Source organism: Lepus europaeus, chromosome 11 (genome assembly GCF_033115175.1).
Source record: "Lepus europaeus isolate LE1 chromosome 11, mLepTim1.pri, whole genome shotgun sequence".
Lineage (NCBI taxonomy): Eukaryota > Metazoa > Chordata > Mammalia > Lagomorpha > Leporidae > Lepus > Lepus europaeus.
In genome coordinates this window covers 113,712,076-113,726,071 of record NC_084837.1, presented here as the reverse complement: position 1 = coordinate 113,726,071, position 13,996 = coordinate 113,712,076, and the positions used below count along the sequence as shown (strand labels likewise).

Sequence of the window (13,996 nt, the reverse complement as noted above, 5' to 3'; positions counted from 1 at the left end):
GTCCCCCCTCCCCCCAGCACAGGGACAACCTCCTCCCTCAGTCTAGGTCTGTGGGGACCCTGCCCGGGGGCCTCTGACCTCTGGATCACAGCCACGCATTGCCTCTTGCATTACTGGTCCCAGAGAGCAGCCTGACCCAGTCTGACCCAGCTGGGCTGGGGGGCAGCAGGGGCGGGGGCACAGATCCTCCCTGCCATTCCAGTCACTGTCCCACTGCTAAGACATGCTGGCCCTGCGGGGACGGGCGTCAGGGGGCCACCCGGGGCAGGCGTGTCAGCGTGACATTCTCCCACGTGACGTGCCCTCCCCTCCCCACACCCCCGCCACTGCGCCCACAGCTCCTGCAGCCTGCGACACATCCGTGCTGACCTTTTCCATCCAAAGCTGCCTGATTCCCGCAGGGGAGGGAGCGGGAGGTGGGAGGGCCGGCCATGGAGGCTGACAACGCGCAGACTCTGTGCCCCTGGAGAGTCTGCCCCAGGACCTGCAGACCCTCCCCATGCCGGGCCCACGCCTCCCCCCCCCCCCCCATCTTTCCCCGGAGCCACCCTTGGCTTAGCCACAAGTCCCCCAGAGCAGCTCAGACAACGACCCTGGGGAGGGGACGCCAGGGCTCCTGGATGTGGCAGGATGTCCCGTGGTCCCTGGGGTCGTGGGCAGTGAGAGGTCCTGTGTCTGAGCCAGGGCCCAGTTTCCGTGGTGAAGCAGAGATACAGCCTGGGATGCCCGTGTCCACGCCGGAAGGCCTAGGCTCCAGTCCCGGCTCTGCTCCACATGCCAGGGGCCTGCTCCCGCACACCCTGGAAGGAGCGGTGACAGCTGGAGAGCTTGGGTCTCTGCCACTCACCTGGAGACCCAGACGGGCTCCTGGCTGCTGGCCTTGGCCTGGCCCAGCACCAGCTGTTACTGCAGGCACTGGGGAGTGAACCTGCAGATGGGAGACCTCTCTCTCCCTCCACCCCCCCTTCCCTCCCTGTCTCTGTCTCTCTCTTTCTCTCTCTCTCTCTCTCCACCCCTCCCTTCCCTCCCTGTCTCTGTCTCTCTCTTTCTCTCTCTCTCTCTCCACCCCTCCCTTCCCTCCCTGTCTCTCTCTCTCTCTCTGCCTCTACCTTTCAAATAAATACATATTTTAAAAACAGGATACTAGAATGACAATTATACACAAAGCAGGCACAGGAAAGAAACTAGAAAGAAGTGAGGTGGTTATCTTTTTTAAAAACATTTATTTGTTTGCTTGTTTGAAAATCAGAGTTACAGAGAGACAGACAGAGACAGAGAGAAAGGTTTCCATCTGATGGTTTACTCTCCAAATGGCTGCAACAGCCGGAGCTTGGCCGATCTGAAGCCAGGAGCCAGGCGCTTCCTCCGGGTCTCCGACATGGGTGCAGGGGCCCAAGGACTTGGGGCATCTTTCACTGCTCTCTCAGGGGCATTAGCAGTGAGCTGGATGGGAAATGGAGCAGCCGGGACTCGAACCAACCCCCGAGGCGGTTATCTTTACTGTGGGAACACAGGGGCCAGTCCCTGCCCTCCTACAGCCAAGTCTACAGACCTGCATCGGTGTGGGAGAAGCCACAGCCCCACCCCCACTCCCCACCTCTCCCTCCAGCTGTCCCCGCCTGGCAGCCCCCCAGAGCAGCCCCTGTGGAACCAGCCCTTCCTCTTCCAAGGCCGGGACGGAGCCACCAACTTCACAGAAGACGCGGCCCTGGTGCTGGAGTACTACTCCTCGGTTTCAGGTGCGTGTGCCCTGCACCAGGCCAGCGCAGCCACTCGCCAGCCGCCTCTGCCCAAGGGCCCCCAGGTGTCCGGGCAGCCTCAGGGGTGAGCGGCGCCCTGGCCCAGGCAGAGCCGGTGGGCTGCTGCCTGCTGTGCACATGTCGCTGGAGGGAGGGGCAGAGGCTCAGGTGAAGCCAGGAAGACAGGCAGGTGGTGTTGGGGGCGGGAGGCGGGCACTGGGGTCTGCAAGCCCGCCTGGTCCCTCCCCTTAGGGAAGGGCAGTGAGCCCTGGAACTTGGGCCAGCCCGTGGGCGTCTCCGTGTTGCCGCTGAAGAGCCGTCTATACCGCAAGATGCTGGCCGGAACAGGCACGAGCGGGCTGCGCGTGGAGCGGCTTCCCATCACGGTGAGCCCCGCCCCCGGCTGCTCACCGCCGGCCTGGCTCCCCGCCACGCAAGTCCTCCGAGGTCTCCCACCTGGGACAGCTAGGAGAGGGCCCCCCACTCCCGCCGCTGCCCCCAGCCACCAAAACCCAGCCCAGCCTCTGAACAACTAGGAAGGAAGCCATGGGCATTGCCCCCAAGCCCCAGGGACCTGGAGGGAGAGGCCAGGGCCAGGCCTGGGGCTGAAACCTGGGTTACCCCTGTCCTTGCTGTGTCCTCACCCCCTGTGAACCCTGGAGCTCTCCTCTGTGCCCCGCCTTGGCTTCCTGCTTCCCTGGGGCGGCTGCCTGGGGCCACCACTCAGCGGCTCACATGACCGAGGGGGCGTGGCCTCCCGTCTCCTTGCCTCAGCCTCCTAGCATGTGAAATGGGGGCAGAGCAGGGCTGCGTGAGGTGTGGCGAGACGTCCCCAGGAAGGGGCTGCCCCATTTCTGTCACCATCACCCGTTACTACGCCGACCTCACAGACTCGACCCATGGGCTTCCCCCTCCTGCTCAGAGAGGAGCCCCAAGTCTGCTGGAGTCCGGGAGGGAGCGAGCTGGGTGGCAGGGAGGGGCTGGGTCCCTCCTTCTGGGCACGGCCCCTGCAGACCCTTTCCTGGGGAGCCCAGAAATGTGGCTGCCGCCACACAGGCAGTGACACAGCTCCTGTCTCCTCCCCAGGACACGAGCCTGAAAACCATAGGCGGGGAGGCGCCCACGGTGGACGTCTCCCTCCAGCTGTGCTCCTCCGAGGTAAGGTGCCACCCTCGTGGCCCTCCGCGAGCCGCCTGGCGGGGCGGCTGCTGCACACGCACCCCCGGTTAGCTGGCGTCCTACAGGCAGACGGCCCTCCCCAGTGTGGCCGCGATGTAGACAGTGCAGGGCTGCCCCTTCCGGAGTTCCAGAGGGATCCCTGGCCAGAGGGTCTGATGCCCCAATTGGTCCCAAAGACCACCCACCCTCCCTCTCACACAGCGCCTCCTCCCTGAAGCAGCAGGGCTGCTCGGACCCCAGCTGAGGGAACCTCCTGGGTGCCGGGTGACAGCACAGAGTCACAGGAGGCTGGCACAGCACAGTCCCTGCTCCAAGGACTGGGTGGGGATGCTTGGAATTGTCTGGAATTCTGCCAGCCACGTTGGCTCTGTCCAAGGGGGAGCCATGTGGCACCGAGCCCTCCGATGGCTGGGCCTGGGCTCAGAGTCCAGCACGGACCCTGCTCGTTGGACCTGCTGGTGCTGGGACCCGGGCACGTTAGGACAGGGGGCCCAGCCCGTGTTACAGGTGCCGGCATCTGCTCCAGCCCAGACCGACAACTCCCCATACTGGAAAAAAAAAGCCGCCATCTCTGGGGTGGTCCGTGGCCCTGTGACCCTACCCAAGGGGTCACACGATGGGTCGGGGAAGGGGAAGGGGCCAGCCTGGGACCCTCTCCTCACAGGGCCCCTGGTGAGGGTCTGCAGGGTCCCACCAGCGCCCCCTGCTGTGAGTACTCAGCATCGCCCCTCAGGTTCCCCTACCTCCTGTTTGGGGAAGCATCTGTCATAGACCCCCAAAAGCACCCCCAAACCACCAGGGGAGGAAACAGAAGACCCCCAAGCAAGGGGGAAGTACAGTCCTCGGGAAAATGTCACAGGGGCCCTCCAGGGCCTTGAGCCTCCCAGACGCCCCCGCCGGCCCCTGCTCACCTCCCTCCACGGGGGCTTCTCCTGTCCTGCCAAGCGCCCCCCGGCTAGGGGACCGGTGGAGCCGGGCAGGCAACAGGCAGGCGGGCAGAACACTCCCCAGTCGCCCAGGGGCGGACACAAAGGTCTGCAATGATGAATTATTCACCGGAGCTGTGCTAAGTGTAGAATTAATCCCTTTCCTTCCAGCTGGCGGGCCCACTAAATTATCCCTCCAAGTCATGCGGGAAATCACTGCCGAATTCATTTAAGCCGCCGAGTGTTTTGATCTGGGCCTCGCGGTTTTAGCCGCCGCCTCCCCCAGGCCCCCCCACCCCGGAGGCCGGTAATAAACCTTTTAGCAATGGATTTCTGAGAAGAAAGGAAAAGAGAAGGGGCAGAGATGGGTGTGCAGCAGGCGAACAGGGCCCGTGCAGAGTCATTTTCTGCAATCAAGAATTCAGATGCTCCGGCCGCCCCGGGCGCCCGCGTCCCGTGGGCTCCGAGCTGCTCGCACGCAACCCACGCCGACCGCACGGGCACACACACAAAGAGGCTGTCTCACTTGGTAGCTGAACTGCTTCTTGGTGGCGGTGGGAATGGGAGCTGGCCGGTAACCGAGTCGCTCGGATTCGGTAGTCGTGGAGACCCGTCTCGGGAGCCCGAGTGGAAAGAGCGCGTGTGGGTGGGCTCTCGGGGAGAGCCCGATTTGAGGGGTGGTCCCTGGTGTCTGGCAGGAAGTAGAATGTAGGCTGCTGTTGTGGACTCCAATGGCCGGAAGTGGAGCCAGCAGCCCTGGAGCCCATGTGCCTTGGAGTTCAGCTCAGCCGGACGTGGACACGACCCTCGGCTGGTGTCTGGGCACCCCTCCCTCAGGCGCAGGGGAGCGCCTGCGGGGCCGCCGCCTTGGCCACGATGCGGCGTTGCCCCCCGCCACTGCACGCGTGCGGAGTGCCTGCTGCGGAGCCGCCGCTGCTCTGGGGATGGGGACAGTGCGTTGACAGCTGCAGCTGCAGGAGGTTTGGGGCGGCGGTCGGCCCCATCCGAGTGCTCAGACGGCTACAGAGGGGCAGCGCTCGGGAGACATGCGTACGCCCCTTTCCCACGAGCCCTGGTGTGCAGCAAGGCTCGGGCGCGGAGCGGCCGCGTCGTGGGACATCGCCATCAACGCACCCTCTGCAGCCTTCCTGTCTCCGTGTCTCCCTCTCCGAGCTCTCAGAACTAGAGCCTGCTGGGAATCCCCAAACAGCCTGGGGAAGGGAGTCCCCTCTCCACATCTACCGCGGGTGGTCATGCCGGCCCTACTGCACTGCTCTGACGGGGAGCTCACTCCCTGCGGGAGCTGCCCGTCCCACGGATCAGCGGCTGAAACCCCGGCAAGCCCCTGGCATGGCACCGGGCTGTCTGCAGACGCCGCCAGGCAGCGGTTCGCGGTGGATTGTGGGAGACGGGTGCTGTTTGCCTGCTGGTGAGTCTTCACCATGGGCACCTTTGGCTCAAGACGACCGTCCTTGGGCTGGAGGGGGTGTGCAGGTGAGTGTGTGTACACAGGCACAGGCCCGTGAGGACCAGACACCTGCTCCTGTACGTGTGCAGGCGCCTGCTGTTAGTGCAGCCACTGGGGTGGGCCTTGGAGACCCCCCGGCTCTGAGGACCCAGGAGCCTTGCCACCCCCCCCACACACACACAGGCACAGATGAACGCTGGTTCCCCGCCTTCCCCCGCCTGCTCTGCTCTGGACTGTCCTCAAAAGCACAACGTGGACCCCCGGGAGTCCCCACTTCTCCGAGCAAAGCAGCCTGGCTCTCTCTAATGAACTGGCATCCAGAGCCCGCCACAGCCTCTTTGAAGTGCGGCCTCCCGGGCTGACCGGCGGCGATCAGCGTGGCACACACAGTAGGTCCACACCACGCACTTCTGCGTCTCTGCCCACAGGCTCGCACGATCACGTGGGCGCTGGCATCTGGGATTCAGTGTCTTGCCCAGACGCGGCATTTCAGAGGGCGGCCCTCCCATGTGCGGCCGTGGCCAGCACCCACCGGGGGAAGGGGTGGGGGCAGGGCCAGCCTTTGAAGCCAGGAAGGGGCCGCCCGGGCGCTTTCTCCTCTGGAGAGCTGCCCAGGGCGGGGCCGTGGCTGTCCAGCTATGGGGGCAGGGCACAGGCAGAATCAGGCTGGCTGCTGGCGAATTCTGATGGAGCTTCTGAAAAGCCACACGTGCTGGCCGGCTTCCCCTTAGAGAGCCTGCACCGGGCACGTGCCCTAGGCGGCCGCCTGGTGTCCCAGACAGCACCACCGGGCCCTCAGCCGGCTCTGTCCTCGGCTGACTCTGCCCCTGCCCCGACCACGTCCACTCCGACCACTGTGAGGATGGTGATGGATCCAGCAAGGGAGGCCCATCTCACAGCACACCCCCCGTCTCCCTCCTACCCAATGCCCCCAACCCCCAACCCTGTCTTCTAAACCCAGACCCGCAGCAGACAGCAGAGCAGACAGCCCTGTCCCCTCCCCACCCTGACGCCTGCTCAGGCTCTAGGCCCCAGTCTGGGGACCGGAAGGAATATCCACTTGGGTGAGAACTGAGGGCGGGGCTTTCCCAGGGCCAGCCTGGCACTTGGGACAGGTGCTCAGTGTTGTGCGTGTGTGTTGGGGGGGGCAGGGCTCATCCCCCTACCAGCTTTTCACAAAGCCTGCACCCCTCCCAGGCGTGTGCCCAGCCTTGGAGGCAGCAGTGGCCCCCACAGTCTCTGGATTGCTTCCTGCCTGGGAGAGAGAGGTCTGGCCTCCACACCCAGTGACACGGAGCCCGCCGCCTCCAGGAAGCCCTCTCCAGCCACCTCCTTGCCTCTGGCTTAGCTTCCTGCCTGCGCTTCTTGAGCCCAGCGCCCACGGCAGCCCTGACCCAGCGCCCACGGCAGCCCTGACCCAGCTCCCACGGCAGCCCTGACCCAGCTCCCATGGCAGCCCTGACCCAGCGCCCACGGCAGCCTTGACCCAGCTCCCACGGCAGCCCTGACCCAGCGCCCACGGCAGCCCTGACCCAGCGCCCACGGCAGCCCTGACCCAGCGCCCATGGCAGCCCTGACCCAGCTCCCATGGCAGCCCTGACCCAGCGCCCACGGCAGCCCTGACCCAGCGCTCCTGCCTCTGAGCGCGCCGGGTCTGTCCCTGAGTGTCCTCTTCGTCCGTGGGCGCAGTCAGCACTGGCCGGTGGGACAGCACCCCCCCCCCCCCCCCCCAGTGCAGTCTCCCTGTGTGGCTGGTCTGGTTCCAGCTCGTCCCAGGCAGCGAGGGCCCTGTCTCTGGTCCTCGCCCGATCGCTCTGCCCGACTTGGGCAAGGCTGCTCTTCCCTGTGCCATTTCGCTTGCTTTGTCTGAGCTCATCCGCTGGGCTGATGATCACTCTGGATCCTGATTTTGTCCCACACATTCACAGTCCCACCGCTGCCCACCCCCCAAGCTGCAGGTGGCCCAAGAAGTGGTCAGAATACTCGGGGCTGCACTGTGCACAGTGTGCAGCCTCAGCCCTGGGTTCGAAGCCCAGCTCTTCCCCGCGGCTCCAGCCACCCTAGCCTCCCTGGCCTCTAATGCAGCCGGTATAGCCCCTGCCCGGCAGCTGGCGCCCAGCCGGTGACACCAGCACAGTGTCTTGCAGTCACACGCTGCTGCAGGGGACTCTGCCATCATCCACCACATTGCCGGCAAACACAGGGACCTCATGAGGGTGGCGGCATGGCTCCCGGTGGGCGGGGTGGGGTGGGGGTGGGGGGCTGGGCGGAGCACCAGAGCCCTGCTCATCTGTCACTCAGCACCCACCCCTCCTGACAGCTGCTCCGTCAGCCTCACATCCCTCTGAGACATCAGGAGGCCACCAGCAGCCCTCGTGGTCTCCCAGCAAATTGTCAGAGCAAGAAGGAATGGGTGGGGGAGGGGTGAGAGCAGACACGGCTTTGCTGACGGCCCCAGGGGAGCTGCCCTGTGCTGGCAAGCCAGGAGGCCTGGTGCAGGCCCGTCCTGAAGGCCTCCCCCACTACGGGCCACTGTGCTGCTGAGATTCCCAGCCAGAGATGGACACAGGGACGGCCCAGCACGCCGGACATGAGGACCCTCCCTTCCCCTGCGAGCCCAGTGCGTCATGGGTAGAATGAAGAAGCGGCAGGGGAGGAGGAGAGAGAGAAGGCAGAAGCTTCATGACCAAACCTCTTAAAAAACGCAGGCTATGCTGGGAACTCCTTCTCCAAAGCCAGACCACCCAGCCCACAGCTGCCTTCAGCCGTGCCGAGTGTATGCCTGGCCCAGCCGAGGGCGTGCAGCTCCCCGCGTGTGCCCAGCACGGCACCTCCGCTGCCTCGCTAAGGCTCCCGGCTGAGGCTGTGCACTGAGCACACACAGGCCAGAGGATCAGCCACAGAGCAGTGTGGTCTGAGCTCAGTCTCCAACAGCGGCTCGGAAATGAACCAGACCCGCGTGTACAGGGTCACGGAGAATGGGACACGCCGGGGCTGCCGTGGGCAGTGAGGCTCACCCAGTGAGCAGAGCCTGGGTGGTTGAGGGCCTGGGCTCCACGGTGCAGGGCTCAGTCTCTGTCAGGGGGCGATGACCAAGGTCTCTCTCGCTGTGAATGGCGGACCCCAGAGGGGAAATCAGATGCACAAAGTAGGGCTGAAGGGCGGGCATTTGGCAAGGTGGCTAACACGCCGTTCGGATGCCTGCAGCCTGCGTTCAGGTCCCAGCTCCAGCTTCCTGCCAACGCAGCAGGTGATGGCTCAAGTGGTTGGGTCCCTGCCATCCTCATGGGAGACCCGGATGGAGTTCCAGGCTCCTGGCTTTGGCCTGGCCCGGGTGTGGCTGCTGAGGGCACCTGGGGAGTGAAACCAACAGATGAGAGTGTGAGCTCACTCTTTCTTTCTCTCTGTCTTCTTTCAAATAAATGGAGAGAGAGAGAGAGAGAGAGAGAGAGAGAGAGAGAGAGAGAGAGAAGCAGGTTCCTCACCAACAAAGTGAGTCCACCGGCCTTTGCTGGCTGGGAGACAGACTTGGAGCTTCAAACCCCACTGCGGCTGCCACGAAGTAAGGATCGCGATGTGCAGGGGGGCAGCAAGCCCTCTCCCCTCTCGCAGGGGCCCTGGGCGGCTGTGTTGTCTGAGCCCTGCCCTACAGCTGAAGAGATAAGAACGCACTAGGCGGCCTCAGGAAATGACAAAGCAGTGACTGATCGGGGAGCGGCTGCACGGGGCTCATTACTGCGCTCGCCAGCGGCCGAGACACCCTTATCAGGGAGAAAATTACATCAGGCCTCCTGAATTACTAGCGATTGGGAGCAGATTTCTCGGGACGCACTTTGTTAGATTCCTAATGAGCGGAATACAGGCGGGCAGAGCCCCGAGCCGGTGGGGCAGGGGGGGGACAAATGTCTTTGTTAAACAGAGTTTGTCAGTTTCCGCTCCCGGCTCCCCGGGGAGGGTTCAGGGCCAAGCTAATTGAATTAAGAGCTCGCGCACTGCTTGGAGAAGGCGCGGGCTGGCCGGAAGGCGGGCGCTTTCAGCACCGAGGACAGCAGCTGCAGCCCGGCTGCTCGGTAATGGCCCAGGCCGGCTGGAAGGCTTGCATTTTGCATGACTGGGGAGCTGGGGATGGAGGAGGGCAGGAGGGAGGCAGAGGGCGCTGGCGGGAGGAGCTAGGGAGCCTCAAGGCCAGGATGCCCTTGACCTGCTGGGGCCTCCACAGACTGGGCTCTGCAGGCTGCGGCGAGGGCTGGGAGGCGTGAGGAAGGGAGGGGTGGTGCGCGCCTGTGGCGTGGGCAGCTGACTCCCAGCAACTGCGTGGCCGTGCATCCCTGTGAGCTTTCAAAGTCTGCCCGCAATTACAGTCCTAATGAGGCAGGATGCGCCGCAGCCACGGAGCCTGGGATCGAAGGGCCACTTGTCAGCCCCAACACGCCCCAGCAGGCAGGGCCACACCTGCCAAGGAGAAAAGCAAATAAGGCCTTACCCTGCCTGGAAGAAAGGGGGGGGGCAAGGCTGGGCTGGCGGAGGGGGAGCTCTTCTCCACGCTGCGTGCGCTCCCTCCGCAGAGTCTCAGACACGCTTTCTTCCAGAAGTGGACGTGGGCGGACTGGAGCCACCATCCTAGTGCCCCTCCCCTCACCTAACAAAAGCCACTGCCTCCAGCCTCCCGCGCAGGGCCTGTCATCCTTGGAGGTCTAATGGTTTTTTCATAAAAGCCACCAAACCCCAGGCCTGGCGGATCCCGGCCAAGCAGCACCTGAGCCTGGCAGGAACCGCAGAAAGGACTGAGAGACCCAAAGGCACTCCGCTCGGCCCCTCTCTCCCCTCCTCCTCAGAACAGCCCCCCGGCCCACCAGACTGGCGGCTGAAGGCACCGTCTGGCCCGAGGCGTCGGTCTCGTTTTTATGTTAGCTGTGTGATGAGATTAACTTAATTTTGCGTAGCATCCGTACGGAAGTACCTGTGAGTGCCCAGCTCTGGCCAGGTGCACATCGGTCCTGGGTCACTGAGTTGCCCCAGCTGGTGCGTCTGGGAGGCAGGCTGTGGGGGAGGGGCTCCCTGGGCCCTTGTCCCTGCTTTCAGTGCCTCTGGGGGCAACCCTGGAGACCTCTCTCCTGATTTCATTACTCCCACTTCCTCCCCTAACTGGATTAGGGGGCAGTCTATGAAACCCAGAGCATCCAGACTAGCTTTCTGCCTGGAAATGAGGAGGAATGTCATTACAGGGCCTGGACCGGCGTCTCACCCAGCGCGGGCCACCTGGCCGATGGGGAGGGGGTCTTTGCCCTGAGTAATCACTCTTTCCTTCCCTCTTCTGCATCCAGCCATCCATCTGGCCGTCCACTCATCCACCGTCTACCCACACACCCACATCCACCCACCTGTCCATTCATCCACCCACCACCCACCACCCACCCATCCACTCACCACCCACCTATGCACCCATCCACCCACCATCCACCCACCACCCACCCACCCACCACCCACCATCTAACACGCCTTCTGCAGTCATTTTGCTGTCCACCTGTTCTGAGCAGGAAGTGAATTCGGTACCTCTCTCTACCTAAAGCACAGACAACCAGAAAACCCCACGCTGTCCCACCCAGATGCCGCACTGAGTGTATCTTGGGCAGAAGCTTCATGCCGCGGGCAGCGCCCCGTGACCACCACCCTCCCTGAACCGTAGCTGCCGAGAGGGGCAGGAGGAAGACAGCACCCAGAAGCCTGGTTATGAGGTGCGAGTGACCCGCCTAAGTCAGCCTCAAGGTCACCCACTCCAAGTCTTTCTATAGCTGCTTTCCCATTGGAATTAAATACTTCTGCACCCGTTTGGTGATGGGGCCGTGCAGCCCAGGCCTGCCCTCATGTGGCGACACAGGAGTCAAGGAACTTCTGCACACCAAATCTTATTTGCAAAGAGCATAAAGGAATCATCAAAGGGTCCCGGAGATGAAGGATCCTTGTCCCAATTCCTCTGGCTCATACGTAAGTGAGCACACACCCAAGAGGCCTGGGCACTCGCCCTCGTGGCCACTGTGGCCATTCAGGGTCAGAGATGCAGGGACCTCTAGCTCCAAGCGCATCCGTCCTGGCCGGCACTGTGCGCTCTCACTCTCGCTCTCACTCTCGCTCACTCTCTCTCTCCTAGCACAGCAATTGGTCTGCCCTGTGCCAAGAGGGGATGACAACCACTGGTATGGGTTGAGCCTGGGGGGCCTTTGAGGCGCCCATAAACCCTGAGACTGCACGAGTCTTTGAGCAGTGAGCACTTTGTGGGATTGCAAAGGAGCTTTGCCATAACCGCTCCCCAAGGGGGTGCAGCGCTGGAAGCCCGAAGTTCTGCTAGAAGGGCAGAGTAGCCGGTGTGCACTGGAGAGCAGTGGGGCTGGGGAGCCTGAACAGGCCTTGGCGGGGTGGGGGTGGGGCTGGGGAGCCCGGACTCGCCTGGGGGGGTGGAGCTGGGGGCCGGACACGCCTGGGGGGGCGGGGCTGGGGGCCGGACACGCCTGGGGGGGCGGGGCTGGTCCCTGCGTGGGGTCAGGTGAGAGTGACCGATGGTTGTGCCAGGGGAGGAGGGGAGCAGGGAGAAGGAGGCCATGTGAGCCAGACACCAGGTGGAAGCAGGGCCCCGAGGGTCTGACCCGGGGCTCACAGCCTTGGGGGTGCTGTGGAGCAAGCAGGCACTCCACAGACCGTCTTCCTGGAGTTAGTGTTCTGGCATGGTGTGAGGAAGACAGCACCGTGGGCTCGAGGGAATGGCCATGGGGACTGGGAGTGGGGGGCTTTAGGTAGAGCAGGTGTGGCTCCCTGCAGGGGTCACACCTGGGCTGTGGAGACCTCCAAGGCCCTCCAGGAGGAGGGCATGGCAGACGCAAAGGCCCTGAGGCAGGAATAGCTGGTCATGTAGGAGGAACAGTAAGCACGGCGCGTCTGGGGCCCAGTGAGCGCGGGCGGGCGGGCGGGCGGGCGGGAGATGGGAGTCCCAGGGAACGGGCCTGGACCACGTTTCTCTGCGCCTTCTCTTCTCAGAGACCAGAAAACTTCCTGACACCAAACAGCAGCAAGGCTCTGCCCACCCTGGACCCCAAGATCCTGGATGAGAAGCTGGGGACCATCCGCGAGTCCTGGTCCAAGGCCACGGCCAGCTCCACGGAGGACTCCAGCTCGTCCATCTCTCAGGGGGCGGAAGAGGAGCCTCTGGAACCAGAATCCTACAGCGATGTAGTGAGTGATCTCCCCCGCCGGGGTTGGGGAGGGACTGGGAGACAGAGAGCGAGCGAGCTCCCACCTTGGTTCACTCCCCAGATGGCCGCAATGGCCAGGGTTAGAGCAGGCTGAAGCCAGGAGTCGGGAGCTCCATCTGGGTCTCCCATGTCGGTGCAGGGGCCCAAGCACTTGGACCATCCCCTGCTGCTTTCCCAGGCCATTGGCAGGGAGCTGGATGGGAAGTAGAGTGGCCAGGACTCCAACCGATGCTCACATGGGATGCCGGGGGCATCACAGGCACCCACACCACAGTGCCGGCCGAGGCGACCTCCTCTGTAGGTCCTCGGTGTGTGCAAACTGGGGCAGGCAGGAGTCTGCAGCCGACTGCATCACCTGTGGGAGTTCTGGGAGCAGATCCCACTCTGTCCTGGTTGCAGAGAGCTCCCCCTCCCCTAGCCCGTCCAAGGGATGAGTCTCAACTCCTGGAGGGCTTGGGAAACAGGGCACGGTGTTCAGAGTCGTGTTCAGACAAAGCCGGTGCCCTTGGCCGCGGGACTGGGGGCTGAGACCCTGGTGCAGAGGGCTAAGGAGCCGGCCCCGGAAAGACAGCTCCTTAGCGTCCCCGTCCGAGGCGCCTGGCCCACGAGGCTTCACCTGTGGCTCCCTGCCCGCCCCCCTTCCACAGCGGATCCCGTGGGGAGCGCTGCTCCAGAGGATCCTGAGGAGAGGCCCCCAGCGAGGCCCCCGGGCCCGAGGGAAGACCCGGGCCCTGCCCCCGTCCACCGACAGCCTCCTCATCTTCCCCTGGCACTTCTGCACCTTTCTGGAACAAGTGCCACCCGACCAATAGGAAGGGAGGCACCTGCTGGGTGGGGCGCCCGGCCACCCCACCCCCCGCCGTCTGTGTCGTGGCTGCCCTGGCGTCTTCCGTGGCTCCCTGGCTCAAACCTCCCTGCCCTCCAGCCAGGGGCAGGGCAGGGGAGGGAGAATCGCACGGGGGCCGCCCTCCTGCCCGACCATAAATCTCACTGGAAATAAGGACAGAGTGCTTGCCTTCAGCGCTTTGAAGAAGAAAACCTCAAAGCCCGGCCTGGGGTGCCCCCTTCTCGCACCTCTGAGCAAAGGCAGTGAGGAGTGCAGGGTCCACAGGCCAGGGGAAAAGGAGACGGGGAAGGTACACGGGGAGGGGGGCAGGATGCAAGGGGCAAGGGGAGGGCGCTGCCCCCGCCCCCGCACACACCTGCACGGCCTCAGTCCCACCTGGGTCCACCCCACGCTCACCCAGCAGGCAGACCTCATGCCCAGCTGGGCTGGACAGGCGTCCCACGGCAGCCTCCTGGGCAGGGGACACAGCCCGGTCCCACTCTGGTCCTGTGCATATGGCAGGGGCTCCCCAGCGTGGGATCTGCTGGGCCACCAACCCCAGGGCTGAGCCGGGGCCTACCCAGGGGCCCCCTGGTTCCCACGCCACTCCTTCC

General features: G+C 64.2%; 1 protein-coding gene across 1 annotated transcript in view; it reads left to right on the top strand.

Moving 5' to 3' along the window:
• Positions 1-13,996, top strand: part of CCDC33 (coiled-coil domain containing 33) — a 62,649-nt gene that overhangs the window by 24,166 nt on the left and 24,487 nt on the right. Inside the window, exons 8-11 of the mRNA XM_062206677.1 lie at positions 1,610-1,739; positions 1,992-2,125; positions 2,826-2,897; positions 12,342-12,536. Coding sequence (XP_062062661.1) covers positions 1,610-1,739; positions 1,992-2,125; positions 2,826-2,897; positions 12,342-12,536 — 531 coding nt within the window. The remainder of the gene's footprint in view (positions 1-1,609; positions 1,740-1,991; positions 2,126-2,825; positions 2,898-12,341; positions 12,537-13,996) is intronic.